At 28.7% G+C, this 16,583-nt stretch overlaps 1 protein-coding gene across 5 annotated transcripts; it reads right to left on the bottom strand.

The window, feature by feature from the left end:
* Positions 1 to 5,373: 5,373 nt before the first annotated feature.
* LOC100784640 (probable inactive leucine-rich repeat receptor-like protein kinase At3g03770) lies at positions 5,374 to 10,795 on the bottom strand. Of its 5 annotated transcripts, none has more exons than XM_006598981.3 (8): positions 10,638 to 10,795; positions 8,569 to 9,997; positions 8,308 to 8,441; positions 7,649 to 7,892; positions 6,883 to 7,094; positions 6,764 to 6,789; positions 6,321 to 6,432; positions 5,374 to 5,941 (listed from the first exon to the last, which is right to left on the bottom strand). In XM_006598981.3, exons 2-8 carry the CDS (start codon positions 9,926 to 9,928, stop codon positions 5,717 to 5,719), a joined length of 2,313 nt encoding a protein of 770 aa, XP_006599044.1. In that variant the 5' UTR covers positions 9,929 to 9,997; positions 10,638 to 10,795; the 3' UTR covers positions 5,374 to 5,716. The 5 variants fall into 5 exon arrangements, with proteins under 5 accessions (XP_006599044.1, XP_006599043.1, XP_006599042.1 ...); XM_006598980.4 differs by lacking the exon at positions 10,638 to 10,795 and adding an exon at positions 10,426 to 10,614; XM_006598979.4 differs by lacking the exon at positions 10,638 to 10,795 and adding an exon at positions 10,372 to 10,614.
* Between the last annotated feature and the right edge of the window lie 5,788 nt (positions 10,796 to 16,583).

A 16,583-nucleotide genomic window follows, 5' to 3' on the forward strand; every position in this document is an offset into this window, starting at 1 on the left:
CCTATGTTTCTATGTTCTTCTTTTTTGTTTTGATTATGCATTGTGTTGATGTTGTTCTAGAGTTTTGATTCTGTGTTCATATGATCTTCTTGGTTTTATGTTTGATTTGAATTGATATGGCACCATGAAGGAGAAAACGAAATGGGTGTCAAAAATTCTAATTTTAATTTCAAAGCAAATACTAACGGTTCTAAAACCATCACAACTCATTTTTAAAACGCTAACAAGTCATGTCAATAGAGAAATCTTAACGGCAAGCATAAAAAATAAAACTTTTTAAATATCATGGAGCCAAAACGAAGAATTTTTTTTTTATCAAAAATTTAAAAAACAAAATTTGAATATATGTCACAGAGCACTAACATATTTAAGTTTTTTTAATTGGCTCATAGATGAATAGGTTAGGTTTCACATATTAACTTCTTTTATTTATGAGTAAATTACATTTTTTTTCTTATGATTTTATAATTTCTCAACTTGCCTCCTAAACTTTCTTTTGTCATTAAATTATTTTAAATTTTAGGGTAAAATAATTTTTTTTAATTAGAATACAATGACAATCATATGATCATCTGTCATATATTTGAATTTTTTTAAAATTTTGATAATAATTATTTTAAAATTTACATATGGAATAATTTTTAATTAGTTAATCAATTAACAATATTTCACCAAAAAAATAGTTAACAGTATAAAAATATTTATTGTAATAGTGTATTAAAATTAAATTAAAAAATATTACAATTATAGTTAAAATTAAGATGGTGGGCTTAAAACCATAAATGAATTAAGTAAATTCAATCTAATTTTTCATTTTTCATTTTAATCTAAACTTCAGTTAAGTTTCATTTTTCTTTTTCTAGGGAATAAGACATATCGTGTAATTTTTCTTAATAAACAAGAGAATTAGGAGCCAAACAAGGAGTGGAGGACATAGAATTAGAAATTTAGAACTTGGAAATATTTTTAGTGGGCTATTGTAATTGTATGTATCTCAATGAATGTTATTTTAACTCTTGCGACGCATCTTCACCTTGATGGGCTCCATCCAGACATTCAATTCACCTAATTTTCTTACTATAAAAAAGGAAAAAAGAAACATTTTGGTACGTGGACGCGTCTTTGAACTTTTAATTACAACTACAATATGTAGTGTTCATTTTACACATTATTATAAAATGTAAAATGAATCAATAAAGATTGGTCCCCTTACTAAGAAATTGATTCATATTTTTGTTATTAACGCCAGGAATATTTTTGATAGATAATTTGTAAGTATTTCGATAAATATTTAATAAGCTTTAAGATTTGTCTAGATTATGGTGAGTCTTCATGATCTAATTTATTTAAATTTTTTCTTATAAAAATAATAAAAAATAAATAATCATGTTTATAATTATAACATTTAGAGGTATAGTTTTAATATCTAAATGCTTAATAAGCTTTAAAACTTGTCTTGATCATGATGAATCATGGCTTAATTCATCTAAATTTTTTCTTATAAAAATAATAACATAAAATGAATAGTCGTGTTTTGTAACATTTAGAGGTATTGTTTTAATATCTAAATAAATATGTTTAAAATTTTATTGGAATTTATTATTTAAAAATGAGACTTCCAAAAATATTATTGGAATTTTATGTGTTTTAAATTATGATATTGATATTTTTCATGATATTAAGAGGAAAATTTATAATTTATTTTTACTCTAACGCTTGTTGATGTACAGTCTCATTTATTAAAAAAAATATCATGATTGTTACTCTAAATAAACATGATATTTTTCAAAAGAAATTAAAGTTTAATCTAAAAGTAACCTCTAACGCTCTCAAGTTTTCAACCTGTCTTTTCAACCTGTCTCAACCTTCAAGTCACATCTTCAAGAAAAGCAACTTTAATAAGTCACATGGTTTTTAGGTTAAGTTTGTTGATTCATTAAAAAAAATTCACTAGGACTGTTGAAGTTAGAAATTAGAGTGAATTAGTTTCCAAGCAACTTTAATAAACCCATGGTTTTTAGGTTAAGTTTGTTGATTCATAAACAAAAAATTCACTAGGACTGTTGAAGCAAGAAATTAGAGAATTAGTTTCCAAGCAACTTTAATAAATCACATGGTTTTTAGGTTAAGTTTGTTGATTCATTAACAAAAAATTCACTAGGACTGTTGAAGCTAGAAATTAGAGAATTAGTTTCCAAGCTAATGAGTGTGCACACCAAGTGAAGCTCGAATGACTAAAGTTTAAAACTATATCAGTTCTTCACCAATCACCACCAAACACTCAACACTCCTCGGCCTACAAGTTTTGGTATAACTTCCATAGTATAATAGCACAAGGGCCTATGCAAGGTGCAGTTAGCTGCTTCACAATTATAGCATGCACACAGGAATAAAACTTTATACAGAGTTTTAGATATTATTTGTACTGTTCTCTAATCAATATTAAAATTTTACTTCGATAATGTATATAATCTTTTGATGTATCAAAAGAATCTATATAATTTTTTTTAATGTAATTGGTATTTCAGATATTTTTTTATTATGTCATAGAATACATGTCTCAATCTATTAAATTAAAGGCTAATTTTGTTATTAATGCATGATTATTATTAGTTTAAGAAAATTTTATATACAAAAAAATCAAACAGATATTCTCTCATTAGATAGATGGTTTCTCCACATGTAAATGTAGTAGAACCTTACACAATTGTATCAATCCCATAAATTTATATTTTGCAAATTAATAAAATAAAATTCTAATTTTGATTAGAAAATAACACAAATAATACATATAAAATTATATATAAGTTTAGTTGAATATATACCAGAATTTAATGATCATAGACGAAAAATATAAAATACATGTTTACAATGTCGTCTAATTACAATTATCATTAATGTAAATTTTTAAATAATTATCATGCAAATTAAGAAATTAATTAATTACAACACATGATGAGTTATGGAAATTAATTAATTACAATACATTATGATTGGGTAATGATATAAAAAAAATTATACCTTAAATATATAACTGTTTCTCTATCTCTATATATAAAGATGGTATCCACATGGACTATGGAGCTTACCCCCTAGAAACCCTTTGAGTGCATGTATATATTATAAGTTCATTATAGTTTTCTTTTCTGGTAAGTTCACTTAATAAGTTAGTTTAATTTTCACCAAATTAAGAGGATAATGGCGTGGGTTGAGATGTCCATTTCCAGACCTTGATTCATGGCAGACTGAAGTAAGTAATCAACGTAAGATATTTTTCCTTTTCTTCCACGTTGGATATTTGGTTTATCTTTTGATAATATTATACATTGGCCTGAAGTTCTGGTAAGATTTGACAGCAATGGATGTCTACAAGAATTCACCAAAAAAAAAAACAAATAGATGTCCCCAGAACTCACAAAACACCTGAAAAGAACACAAGTCACTCATGTTTCCGCTTCCTAAATCCTAATTGGTAAAAATTATTCGTGCCTGCAGATAAATAATTTTCTAAAATACTCATACTTGATAAATAGTTTTGAAAAATTATTCATCTTGGTGATAAAAAAAAGGCTTAACAACCATTCTCTGATGTTATAGATCCACTTTTGCAAACTATTATTTCCTTTGTTTCTTTTTTATTCAACTAATTCATATTCTTTTAAAAAATAATTAATTTAATTAATTAGGTTAAATTTATCAATTATTTATATTACTCTTCCTAAGTTATCAGAGGTGAGCATATAGATTGATCTAATCCGTTTAAAATTCTACCTTATAAATTTAGTTCACGAGACAAAAGATCTTTCTTTTTAGATCTGGTCCGCAAAACCTTCACATAAAAACTTGGTTCACGGACCTAAATAATAATTAAAAAAATAGCTGTAAACAAGGCACAACATTTGTGTAAAAAAAAAGGTACAACATCAACAATAACAGGAACAAAGATTATCAGTCAGAAGCAAAGGGCAAATATTAACTGTAAACAAGGAACGACAACAACATGACTCACGAAAATGGCTTACAACAAGTACGAACAACACCAAATTGCCTATGGCCATGTGGATTTTTAAAAAGGATCTGTTATCCATCTGGTTTGCAAGTTCAATGGATCGACCTGGGAACTTGATTCCTATATCTACCCCTATAAATTATCCTTTATTATTCTTTTCACTTCATTGCTTCTCGCGTTCGAGTAATTAGTATTTGGAGACAATATATTATAATTAATTAAGAATATCATATAAAAAAATAATTAATGCACCAAATAATTAGAAGTCTTCTAAAAAAATAAACAATAAAATGGAAATAGTATTATATATAAGTACAAAGGAAATACTACTTTATACTAGTCAAGTGGTGTTGAGAGAGTTGGACCACCACCAGTTCATTCATGCTATTGACTAATTTTTATGTGACATATATTTAAGATTTTATTTATGAAGAACAAATCTTGATTACTTACTATATAGAGATTGATTGAGATTATAGATTAATGGGTGATCTAGGATCATCTAATAATTTCTTCCATTTTTTTTAAGTGATCAACACACTTTAGAGAATTATAATCCATTTGGTTATGTTTTTAATATAACCATCTTCAAAATTCAAATACACTCACCACATACATTTGACATATTTTCTTATACTATTAATATAAATTGAGTGATTTAACTTGTTATCTCTTTTAATATATTATTTTTAATATGTTTAGTCTTAACTTGAAATTCAATATTTTTTACAAGAAAATATCAATAATTAAAAATAATAATATATCACAATATAATTTTTTAAGGTTTAAATATATTTTTTTATTTCTAATGAATATCTGATTTTAAATTTATTCTCTAATAAATTTTTGTTTTGCGATGAGTTTATAATAAAATAACAATTTTATTTTTAGCCTCTAATAAATTAGCAAATTTTATATTTATTTCATGATAAATATTTCTCACTTGTTATTAATTCAGACTAAAACAAAATTTACTAATTTATTAAAAAACAAACACCAAATATTTTAATTTACCAAAGACTAACTAAAATAAAATATCAAAAATAAAAAATAAAAGCATTATTTTATTAGAAATTAAACGCAAAATAAAAATTTATTAAGGATAAAAATATATTTAAGTCAATTTTTAATATAAATCTAAAGTATAATTGTACGTTTAAAAATATTTATTTGTTATAGATTTTAAATAAAATATAATTATTTAGAAGAATTTATTTATTATAAATTTTAGTTGTGTAAAATAAATATTTATTTAATGCAATGCAATGCAATACTAAAATATTAATTAATTAATATGTTCTTCGTGTCCATTTAGTCGTAGGCATTCAACCAGTAATTTAGAAGCTCCAAAACTGAAAGCAAAATTGACAACCTCACGCGATAGCTTAAGAGTAGGTTCTTTGTAGCAGAAGTTAGTCATGTTAATGATTTACTTCATTGACCAGAATTGTTAACATAATTGCCACTTTTTCAAGGTACATGAATCCTACCCTGTTCTACCTATAAAAAATTCTAGAAAAAGAAAATAGATGAGGAAAAAATGTATGTTAACAAATATACATTTGCCATGAAGATTGACATAAGAGATTGTGATTTTAGTTTATAGAAGATCCTATTGAACAATTCCTGCTTTATCTATCTGCTGCATCGTTGGAGAAGGAATGAACAACTTAAAGATTTAGTATTGTGCCTTCTACAAACTTGTACTTAGGATGTAGAATCTGGTTTTTGTTCTGCATCTGCTGTGGCTTGGACTTGAGCTGCATACTGTAAGTTCCATAAGACATCCTCAAAAGAAGGAGGAGGTGAGGATTCACGGGATATGCATTTGGTTGTGATGGATATTGCAATTGATAATGACTCTGGACAGCAAGTGGTCAACACTACAGGATCCACTATTTTAATTCTGCCATCTTGACTGTCAAAGGATGTCTGTAGTTCACAAGACCAGGTCTCATTAACAAAACTCAATAATGAATAAAATAAAATAAATATTTCATTGAAACAATAAATATTGAGGATAGACAATCAGGGATCCCCTATGAATACTCCAAATTTAAATCATGAATTTGCTGCTAATCTATATTAAAAATTCATTGGTTATATGCAAGTATATATTATCGGTTAAATATGTTTGTCAAATGGTTAATCAGCTACTACTGTCACTTTAGCAGGTACTTGTTGATGCACTTAAAAGTGGTTTAACCAGCTATAAGTAAACATTTATAATGGTTTGAGAGTTAGTTAATCTCACATTTGAGTTGTTACTCCTCCAAAGAAAAAACAAGGCAGGAGTTTTCAAAAGTTTTACCTTTTCATCAAGAAAATATTTCTCTCCTTTCTCGCTTGCTATGGGTCCAACAAGAGATTCAAACAGTATCAACCCGAAATTATAGACATCATCTTCTAATTTTGCTCTTTGGCTGCAAGTGAAAGAAAAGAATAACAAATGTTGGTATTCATCCATACAAAAATAACCATGTATAGCATATTAGGCATTTCATTTTTATAAACTCAAAAAAGGAGAGTAAATGTGGAAGAAAAAAAGTGGTGACTGAACAAAACTTGTTAGCATAGAGGTAGTGTGTGTGTGTGTGTGTGTGAGAGAGAGAGAGAGAGAGTATGATTAAGTACTATTAATGGTAGTCCTATTGAATCTTATAACATGAGAGTCTAAGACCGCAACAAGATACTAAAGAATCCACTTGCAAGTTGTTACACTTAAGGAAAATAAGCTACCACCAGTATACATACCATGATTTTAGATTTTCTCCCTTTGCCTGCACAACACATTCAAAGCAATGGAGTCATTCTAGGATCAAGCATAATAGACCATGTTTTAGTAGCTGGACTGAATAGCAAACTACACATACCTCAAGGTATTCGATCTCCTCAGCAATGATGGACATACCATAGTCACTTAGTTTGGGAATGTGATGCTCATCAAGTAAAATATTGTTTGTCTTTAATTGGTTTCTAAAACAACCCGGTATAACTCCGGTATGTAAAAAGTGCACAGCTTTGGCAACTCCGATTAAAATTGCTAATCTATCAGACCACTTCAGTGCCTTGTCTGATGAAAATTCTGCATGTTTGAATAAAGAAAGATTAGTTGGTTGAAGCATTCTATGTCACAAATTGGTAATAAATTAGAGGTTATGAAACATGATATAACATGTTATAAAATGATAATGGTAATAATAAGAAAAGTTATCCATTAAACGTCCCCAAGGCAGACATTTCTACATGGTAATATCCAAGTCAAGCCTAACAGCATAAAAGAAGAGTTAAATCATCTGATTTCATTACATCCTAATGATGCATGATTATTTCTCAAAAGCATACTTGAATGCAATCAATTTGGCTTTGGCAATAATGTAAATGGTAAATCAACAGAAAAATTCCTCCACATTGCACTAGGAGATAACACTACTTTTTCGGTAGCAACTGATTCTATAAATTCTACCTAAAATAATTTATACAAAGTCTCATTCTAAGCAGGGTCTTCTCTATACAATTTCCAATTCTCGAAAGAGGAAATCATGGAAAACAATTATGGTATCAGAGAGACAAGAACGGAATTTGGTGAAATTGATGCTTTCATTAATATACAAAATAATAATACAATCTCATACGAACCTGACAAATGGGTACCATATTTCCCATTCGGCACATACTCATATACAAGATGAAGTTTGAGGCCACTGGAATCATCTTGTCCATCACCATCAATACAATGACCAAAAAGGCTAACCAAATTTGGATGGTGAAGCTTTGAGAGTAAATCCAACCCAGCTTTAAGATTTTGTATTGAGCATTTCTTTGACAGAGCCACACGTCTTATCACCACATAGGTTCCATTCTCTAGTTTACCTTTGTACAGCTGAAATTAAGCAGAAGACATAAGAGGCCACTTATAGACCCAAAATGAGCGACAAAATTGCCTTGTGTATACTATTACTTGATACCAATATGGATAGAAAATCACTTGACCCTTTCACAATTCACATAGGTTTATAGACCCAAAATAGTAATTACACTCTTGAGAGGGACTTCAGAAATTGCAATCTATCAGAAAACTAAAGTAGTATGAAGGTGTTCTGAATATTTCTTAGGAAAGACCCCTTCTTATGAGTAGATTTACTAGTTATGCATGCTATCCACATCCAGTAACATAAAAGCATTCAAACAACGAAATAAACAAAAAAGAAAACCATCTATGGTGAATTATAAAGAATATTTAAAACACTAGAAACTATCCAATATCTTTCAGAGACTATTTTGTGATTGAAGGATACCTTTCCTAAGGAGCCTTCACCAATATAAGTTGACAAATCAAAGTTTCTTGTGACTTCTTTCAACTCTTCAATTGAAAATTGTCTACGTATTGGAGTAGCTTGTGTCCCTAGCTTCGCTGCTTGAGAAATGAATCCTGAAAAAACATATAAAATAAGACATTACTATTTTAGGTGTCCAATTATTATTTCAGTTCAGCAATCTAAAGCCAATTGTTGATTCAAGACAGCAGAATATTATTGCATAGCCTGTTGAGTACTTACTAGCACTGGCAAGGACTTCAGAAGAAACTCCTGTTATTGAGTTATCTTGAACAGCCTTAGACAACATCTGATGCCTATAGATCTTCCTTGAACGATATTTTCTATAAAAGAAAACTCCAAAAGCAGAAAGTACAAGAACAATTACAATAATCATGGCAACTGCTGCAGCTATTTTCCATTTCCAGAAGTTTTTCCTTCCCGAGCTTGATACTTTACAATAAGTCCCTCGCCGCTGAGGTTGAGAATCAACAGCTAAACAGTTTCCACCATATTTAACAACTCTTTTACCCGATGTATTGGCCAAGCAAGAAGGAAGTCCACCATTTAACTTGTTACTAGAGATATCCACAAACCCAAGTTTGCTGCCACAGTTTAGTTTCTGTGGAAGGGATCCACTTAGCTCATTACTGGCTAAATTCAAATAGCTAATGTTTGGCAAAGAGAACAAGGAAGATGGGGGCATCTTACTGAGATGATTTGATGAAAGATCTAGATGCTGAAGATGACTCAATTCACTAAAGTGATTTGGTATCTCACCCGAAAAAGAATTTTTGCTAAGCAGAATTGTGACCACTGCTTTAGGCATGAGTGGCAGTTCAGAATCTAAATGATTTTCCCTTAAATCAAGTACATGTAGGCCAGAGAGAGCAGCGAGATCAGGCAATCCACCAGACAACTCATTGTGGGACAAGGAAATATCAACAAGACTCCTAATTTTGCATAGTGTAGAAGGGAATGAACCCTTTAAGTGGTTACTCTTCAAACTCAAGACACTTAGATTAGACAAAGAATCAAACCAATCAGGCATTGTGCTGTTGAAATAATTGCCATCTAGTGTCAGAGTATGAAGCTTGACCATTGCAGACATTTTTGGTGGCACTGAACCATATAAGAAGTTTAAGCTCATATCCAAAACTTCAAGCAAAGAAAGCCTATGAATTTTATCAGGAAGTGGCCCCCAAATCCCCAAGGACACCAATCTAAGGACCCTTAAGTTTGTTAGCCTTGTCAATGTGGTGACAAAAGAATCAATAGAGAAGCTCAGTGACAGTGTCTGATTGGGAACTGCATGTCCATTGAACTTGTCAACCTTCACAGCTCTATCTCCCATAATTTTAAGCTCAGTTACTGAATTACCCTCACACTTGAGGCTCACATGTGCAGATGGAGGAAGGCTACAAAGGTCTACATTGTAATTTTCCCACATTTGCAGAGAGGTAGGGTACTCCAGATACTTTCTTAACTGTAACAGAACTTGGGTCTGAGCAAGTTGTAGTTCATGAGTACTGGGGATGGACAAAAACCAAGTAAGAACCACAAGATAGAGGTAAAAGTATCTCATCGAACCAACTCTGAGCATTATTAGGCACCAAACTTTGTGAATGTGAACATCAAACTTAGCTACCAATTTCAAAGGGAGAAAGGACACCTGAAAAGAAACATGTCATAACACTCAAAAAACTGCAAATATTTTTAAAGAGCAATAGAAATTTTAGAAACAAGAAAGCAAATTTATCAAATTACCCTGAAAACACCACTCTCCAAAAGAAAATTTTATTGAACTACAAATTTAAAAAAAAAAATGCATCCTCTACTCCATAGACCTATACAATAGCTGCTATGGTTTTTCATTCATGAAAAAATGAGAGAAAGCTTGTTCTTATTTCAACATTATTATTCAAGCTAGCCATTTTTTTTTATTAAAAAAAGGCCTTATAGAAGAAAAGAGAACACGGACCATTCAGTGTAACTCATGAAGCAAAGATCATAAAAGAAGGAAAACAAATTAAGAATGACACACACCACAAGGAGGCAAAGATAAGAAGCAGTAGCATAGGATAGAGTGAGGGACAATACTTTGGGAAGTGAATAAAAAATCAATAAGGAGGGGCATTAAAGTGTAAATTGCATCTTCAATGAAGGACACGCGTTGAACGAGGAGTGGTAAATGGAAGAGAGGTAGTTGAAAATGGCATAGTATGATGGACACTAAACAGTAGTAAGTAACATAACAAGGCACAGTAACTGCATAGAGCAATTAATGCATGCTGAGAAGAGGCTTCACTCACTGTCACTAACTACTTGCCATCAATGGAGAGAATGATGGGGACCAGTGGCATGGTTGAGGAGACTTTGGAAAACTCACAGAAAGGTTTTGTTTGTGTTGTGGGAATGAAGAAGAGTAAGAACAAGGGAAGATGGGAACAAGAACAGCCTGGAATTTGTGTTGTTGACAAAAGGGTATGCGTGTTTCTTATCATCAGCCCTAATATATTATCGTCCTTTGTTAGGATATGGTTCAGTTTTTTTTTTTTTTATATAATTTGTAGGGTAAATACTTATCCTTGATCCTAAAATTATGAGATGATGACAAAATAATCTTTAAAAAATAAAAAATTTAATTTAGTTTTCAAAAATATAAAAAAGTGTGAGATATTGAATACATTGTTAGTTCTATTATTTTGTTCTTAAAGTGCTTAATTAGGTAATATGATAATGATGTGAGAGTTAATTATTGACAAATATTTCATAAGTTGATTTTTTAATTTAATTTTTGAATTGAATAATTTATTGTTATTTTAGTTTATGAACTTAATCATTTATTAATATTTTGGTTCATGAACTTAATTATATAATATAATTTTAGTTCTTGAAAATACTTTTAAATTTTTAATTAAATCTCATACTACATGTAAATTATTAACATAGTTATTACCATATATCTTTGCTTTCATTCCATATTTCTTATATTTTTCACCTTCCTCTGCCAAAATTTGTAATTTACCTTGGCTTTCACATTCATCACTTGCATGTAAAGTTTGTCATTTATTCATATTAAACATTAATTCTAATAGAAAAATAACAAAAATATCTTTAAAAATTATTTAATTTTTTCTTAATGAACATTGTCTAGCTTGTGTAAGAAGTTATTTTTTATTCAATTAAAATTTTCAAATAGCTTCTTCAACACTCTCAAATAACCATTACATTTTAAAATTCTTTGATGTCCATATATACATTGTAGTAGTAGTTCATGAAAACAACTTTCATTATTTACATTTTTTGATATGCTTGATCTTTTTACTTTGAACATCGATCATGTTCCAATGGAGGGATCATATACCACTAGGAATGGATCCAAGAATATATTAAAGGAGGGATTATTTTTTATTTTACATAATTATTTAAATATTTAAGTTCTTATGAATAATAAGTTCTAAAAAATACTTATTATTAATTTTATTGATAAAATTAGAGAAATGGTCTACTACTAGTAAACTTTTAAGCAAATATCAACTCAAAAACATATTTTTCTTTAATAATATACATTTTTTCATATATACACAAATGGTGGTTGGATCCGTCTTGTATATCACCTCTCTCACTTGCACATTCTTCATTTTTAAAATTTTTCATTCTTACACCCCAAATGTGATCAAAAGAATGAAAAATGAAACATATTTTGTGTGCTACTAGAGGGTCATGTCCTCTAATATCAACCCTTGAACAATAATGTGAAAATTGAAATGACCGGAAAAAAAAATTCAGGGTACTACACTTGTCCCATCTAAAGAGTATGTAAGGAAATGGTTATGACACTTTCATTTTTCTTCCTTTCCTGGTTCTCAAGTTTTTTTAAATGTCTTTTCATGGTTAATGGGTTATTCCATAAAATAGATTAATTAATTAGTTATTTAACTTAACATTCTACACATATTAATAACATATAAGATAATAACTAGATTTGGGTAGAAGATATGATTTAGAACCTTATAGAATTTTGTTAGCAATATCTTAAACTTGGCTGCTAACTACTTCTATGTAATAACTCATAAATTAGTTTCATATTTGTAGTATAATTGAAAGTCTTAAATATTTTTAAAGTTCATAAATGACTAAATTTTGTTATGAGTTCCTCATAATTTTTTTATTGTTTTGAGTCCTTGATATATTGAAACTTTTATTTTAAGTTCCTACCAACAGTTAAGTGATTATGTGTCATCTGACAAACTAATCTTTCCAAAATTATCAACGATTGTCATGGTATCACGTCATCACTTAACTAACGACCAAGACTCAAAACAAACGTTTTAATATATCATAGACTCAAAACAGTAAAAAAAATTATTAGGGACCCAAAACAAAATTTGATTATTTATTGTGGATCTTAAACATATTTAAATCTAATTTAAATGTCAAAAATGGTGAGAGAAAAGAAACAAATATGATGGATAAAGAATAAAAGTAAGGAAATATAGTAATGTCTATGTTAATAATTTACATACAACATGATACTTATTGAAAATTTATAAGTGTTTTCAGAGATCAAAATGATAGTATATAATTAAATTTAGAAACTAAAATAATAACAAATTATTAAGTTCATAAACTAAATTAAAAAACCAACTTTTAAACACATGATAGACACATGACAATTATGTGGGTGACATGTGACAACCATCAACTCCTATGTTATCACCAAAGGCATCAGGCTAAGTATCTAAGGATAACAAAAGAACGTTAATGATAGGACCAAGCAGTCACACTTTTTGAACATATGGGAATAAATTCTTTTTTTTCTTCGGTGACTAATTTGTAGGCGTCTCACACTTTCAAGGACTAAAATATGTATTGACTCTATTATTTAAAGGCTTAAATATGTTTTAGTTCCCCAATTATGATCAAGTTTTGTTTTGGGTCTTTAATAAAATTTTCCGTTGCATTGGATTCCTAAGATGTCACTTGGTTTAAGTGTTCATTTTCTAAAAAATAATTTTCATTTTCAAAATTTATAAAACATGTGTTGAGAAGATGAAAATGTTGATTTGTTGTTTTTAGTTTAGAGTCTTTAATATTTTCTAAATTTTAAGCAAAGATATTTTTGCTTTTATTAAGGACCTAAAACAAAACTCGATTATTTATTAAGAACCTAAAACATATTTAAGTCTTTAAACAATAGAGTTAATACCCATTTTCAGAAAGAAAAAAAAAGATGAAAATGTTCTAAGGTGTCACCTTGTTTTCACTTCTTCAGAAAAAGATGAAAAATGTTGATTTGTTATTTTCAATTTTGAGTTTGTAATATTTTTAAATTTTAAGCAAATGTATTTTTGCTCTTATTAGGGACCCAAAACAAAACTCGATTATTTATTAGGGACCTAAAACATTTTTAAGTCTTTAAATAATAGTTAATACTCATTTTAATCCTTGAAAATGAAACATTGATATATATATATATATATATATATATATATATATATATATATATATATATATATATATATATATATATATATGAAAGATTTATTTACAAGTTATCATATCATTAGTTAATTGATGACTCAAATAAAAGTTTTGATAATACATGAATCTAATGTAACAAATTTTTTTTATTAAGGACTCAATAAAAATTGATCATTTATTAAAAATCTAAAACATATTTAAACCTTTTTAAAATATGTTTTTGAATTCTAAAAAAATAACCTGTTAATTTTTTATTTAGTATTTATAAATACTTAAAATAGTTTATATAGCTAATGACATCTCATATTTAAAGATGTTATATCACGTGCTATGGTATAAATAATATGTATTCTTCATGAAAGATAACCTTATTCGAGCTAATAGTATAATTATAGAAGGTAATTATGTTGTATCATGTATTGTTATAGAATAGTTATTATTAAGGCGATATAGGATATATCTAAATGCAGGCCCAGCTCAACAGTAAATTAAATGAAATTTTAGAAAAAAATTATTACTTTTAATAGAAGTTATATATCAAGCCTTTTTTATTATTATATGAAGCCTTTTTTGTTTTATAAAAATTAAAGCTAAATATTTTTTTTATAGGCCTATAATTTGCTTTAGTTTTTAGTTATTTTACTCTTGAATCAGTCCTATCTAAATGTATATCATATTATGATTAATTAAGTGATGAAAAGAATAATTTTTTAAGAAAATAAAATTTATAAGAAATAAAATCAACACTTAAAAAACCTAAAAGACTATCTTTTTAAGACGGCATGTATGAGAGGTATTTTGTTTAAATCAGTTGAATTATTATGAGCATTAAAGTTTAGTATTTTAGGCAGTTACATATTTAAAGGATGAAATATTCGAACTCATTAATTAAGTTAAAACGATTTACATAAACTCTGATCTACTCGTTCAATAATTATTACTAAATTTAATTATACTTACAAACACTAAAAAAATCATCTGTAGTGATTCTGATGGTAAATCTGGGACGCCATTGCATTCACATGTTCATTTTTGGAGTTTGGAGAGAGGTCCCCCACATCTGATGGTAAAATAGCACTTCATATTTCAATTAAAAAAAAAAACTCTTTGTTTACACAAACAATATTTTTTTCTAATTCCTATATAAAATTCTAAACAAGTAATAAGGAAAAATAATCGCTATAGTACGGTGGAAAATGTTTCACAAAGAAACTCGCACGGAATTTAAGTTAAGCCCTAAGTATTCTATTCCCTATTTATTTTCTTTGAGTGAAAAGAATTAGTCTACTTTTCTTTTATAGTTGTGTTATTTTGGATTGAAGTCCACCTAATGTTCTTTCTCCTAATCATGTCTGGAAGAAACACCATGTTCCATTTAATCCACACAAATATCATATATAGCTAGCGGGGTTGTGGAATATATCCTATAAATTACTATTATTTATCGTTCCAGCAGCTGAGAATAATATTGATCATAACTGAAAGAGAGTGGCATTCTTAAGTCCTTGTACTCCCCTTTACTATACTCCTCAAGAAATGAATGTCAAGTTCATATAAAAGAGGGCATTAATAAATATATAAAAGGAAATTAATTAGTTCCATAATGTTTGATCACTAAATTGGTGATCATGGTCACATGCAAAAACAAATTGGCCTGCATAGTTTTCGGTGGTGGTCAATGCGTAACTTGTGTATATATCTTGATTAATACCAAAGCATATTCCGTAATGCCCTGGATTGAAATGCAATATCCCAAACAATATCGTTTTTGCGCAATGTTAACTTACAATGAGTCTACATGTAAACAAGGTCATTAATCATTTCATGTGTCAAACTTGGAAAGACTTCAAAAACTAAACAATCCATAGGCTACGAGTTTATATTAATATGTGTGCTTGTTGTCTCTTTCTTACATTGGATGAATAGATTTTCTTTCCAATTTAAGCTGTCTTAACTTTAAAATCATGTCATTTCTCGTGTCTTAACATATATCACGTCGTATCTCATCCTAGATAAAAGAAAACGAATAAGTCAACAATTTCATGATCATATCCTAGATAAAGTACGTACTATCATGTCTTTGTGCCATCAATTAATGATATGCAAGTTGATTACGTGATTTTTTTTTTGAGATAATGTTTAAAAATATATAAGGGGTAATTAAATTAAACGGGAAACAGAGTAGCACTTACCCGATAAAAAGTTAAAATAAAACTTAAAACAACCATAGAGGGGGACCATTATATATAGTGGACAGGCTGTAGTGTTCCTCCTTAGGATTCCATCAAAATCAAAGTTTGAAATTGCTTCTAACCATCACACTTCTTTTTGTTTTGTTTGTTTTGTGTAACGCATGCACCTTCTACGTGGGAATGGGATCCCTTTTTAGTTTTTCTGTCTTGTAATTTTGCTCTCACATTTTTGCTTCGACCAAAAGAACAAAACAAAAAAAAAAAAACAATTACATGTGCACATCCCTTCTCTGACTTTAAGAGTATTGATGGAATATATAGACAGTGACGATGTAGCACGTTGTACGCTATTCAGTTACTCTTATCCTAAGAGGCATGTTGGACCACACTCACCATTTCTGTTTTTTTTTTTGTACAAAAAATTGAAAGTATGGGTAGTGCATTTCAAGATTGGTGTGCCACGCGTAAGATTCGCAAAGAAAACAAAATCTATTTATTAACTATTTGTTGTTTATTAACTATTTGTTCCTAAGTTTATTCTTATTAATAATAAAAAATTATTTAATAATATTTGTATAA

This window comes from Glycine max, chromosome 16, assembly GCF_000004515.6.
Source record: "Glycine max cultivar Williams 82 chromosome 16, Glycine_max_v4.0, whole genome shotgun sequence".
NCBI classification, from domain to species: domain Eukaryota; kingdom Viridiplantae; phylum Streptophyta; class Magnoliopsida; order Fabales; family Fabaceae; genus Glycine; species Glycine max.

What these genes read in the sequence shown, in the direction of transcription:
- LOC100784640 (XM_006598978.3), bottom strand. An exon ending in GTGAAGGCTCCTTAGGAAAG is followed by an intron (nt 7,893 to 8,307) that starts GTATCCTTCAAT and finishes GCTTAATTTCAG; the next exon opens with CTGTACAAAGGTAAACTAGA. An exon ending in AGGAGATCGAATACCTTGAG is followed by an intron (nt 6,790 to 6,882) that starts GTATGTGTAGTT and finishes TGTGTTGTGCAG; the next exon opens with GCAAAGGGAGAAAATCTAAA.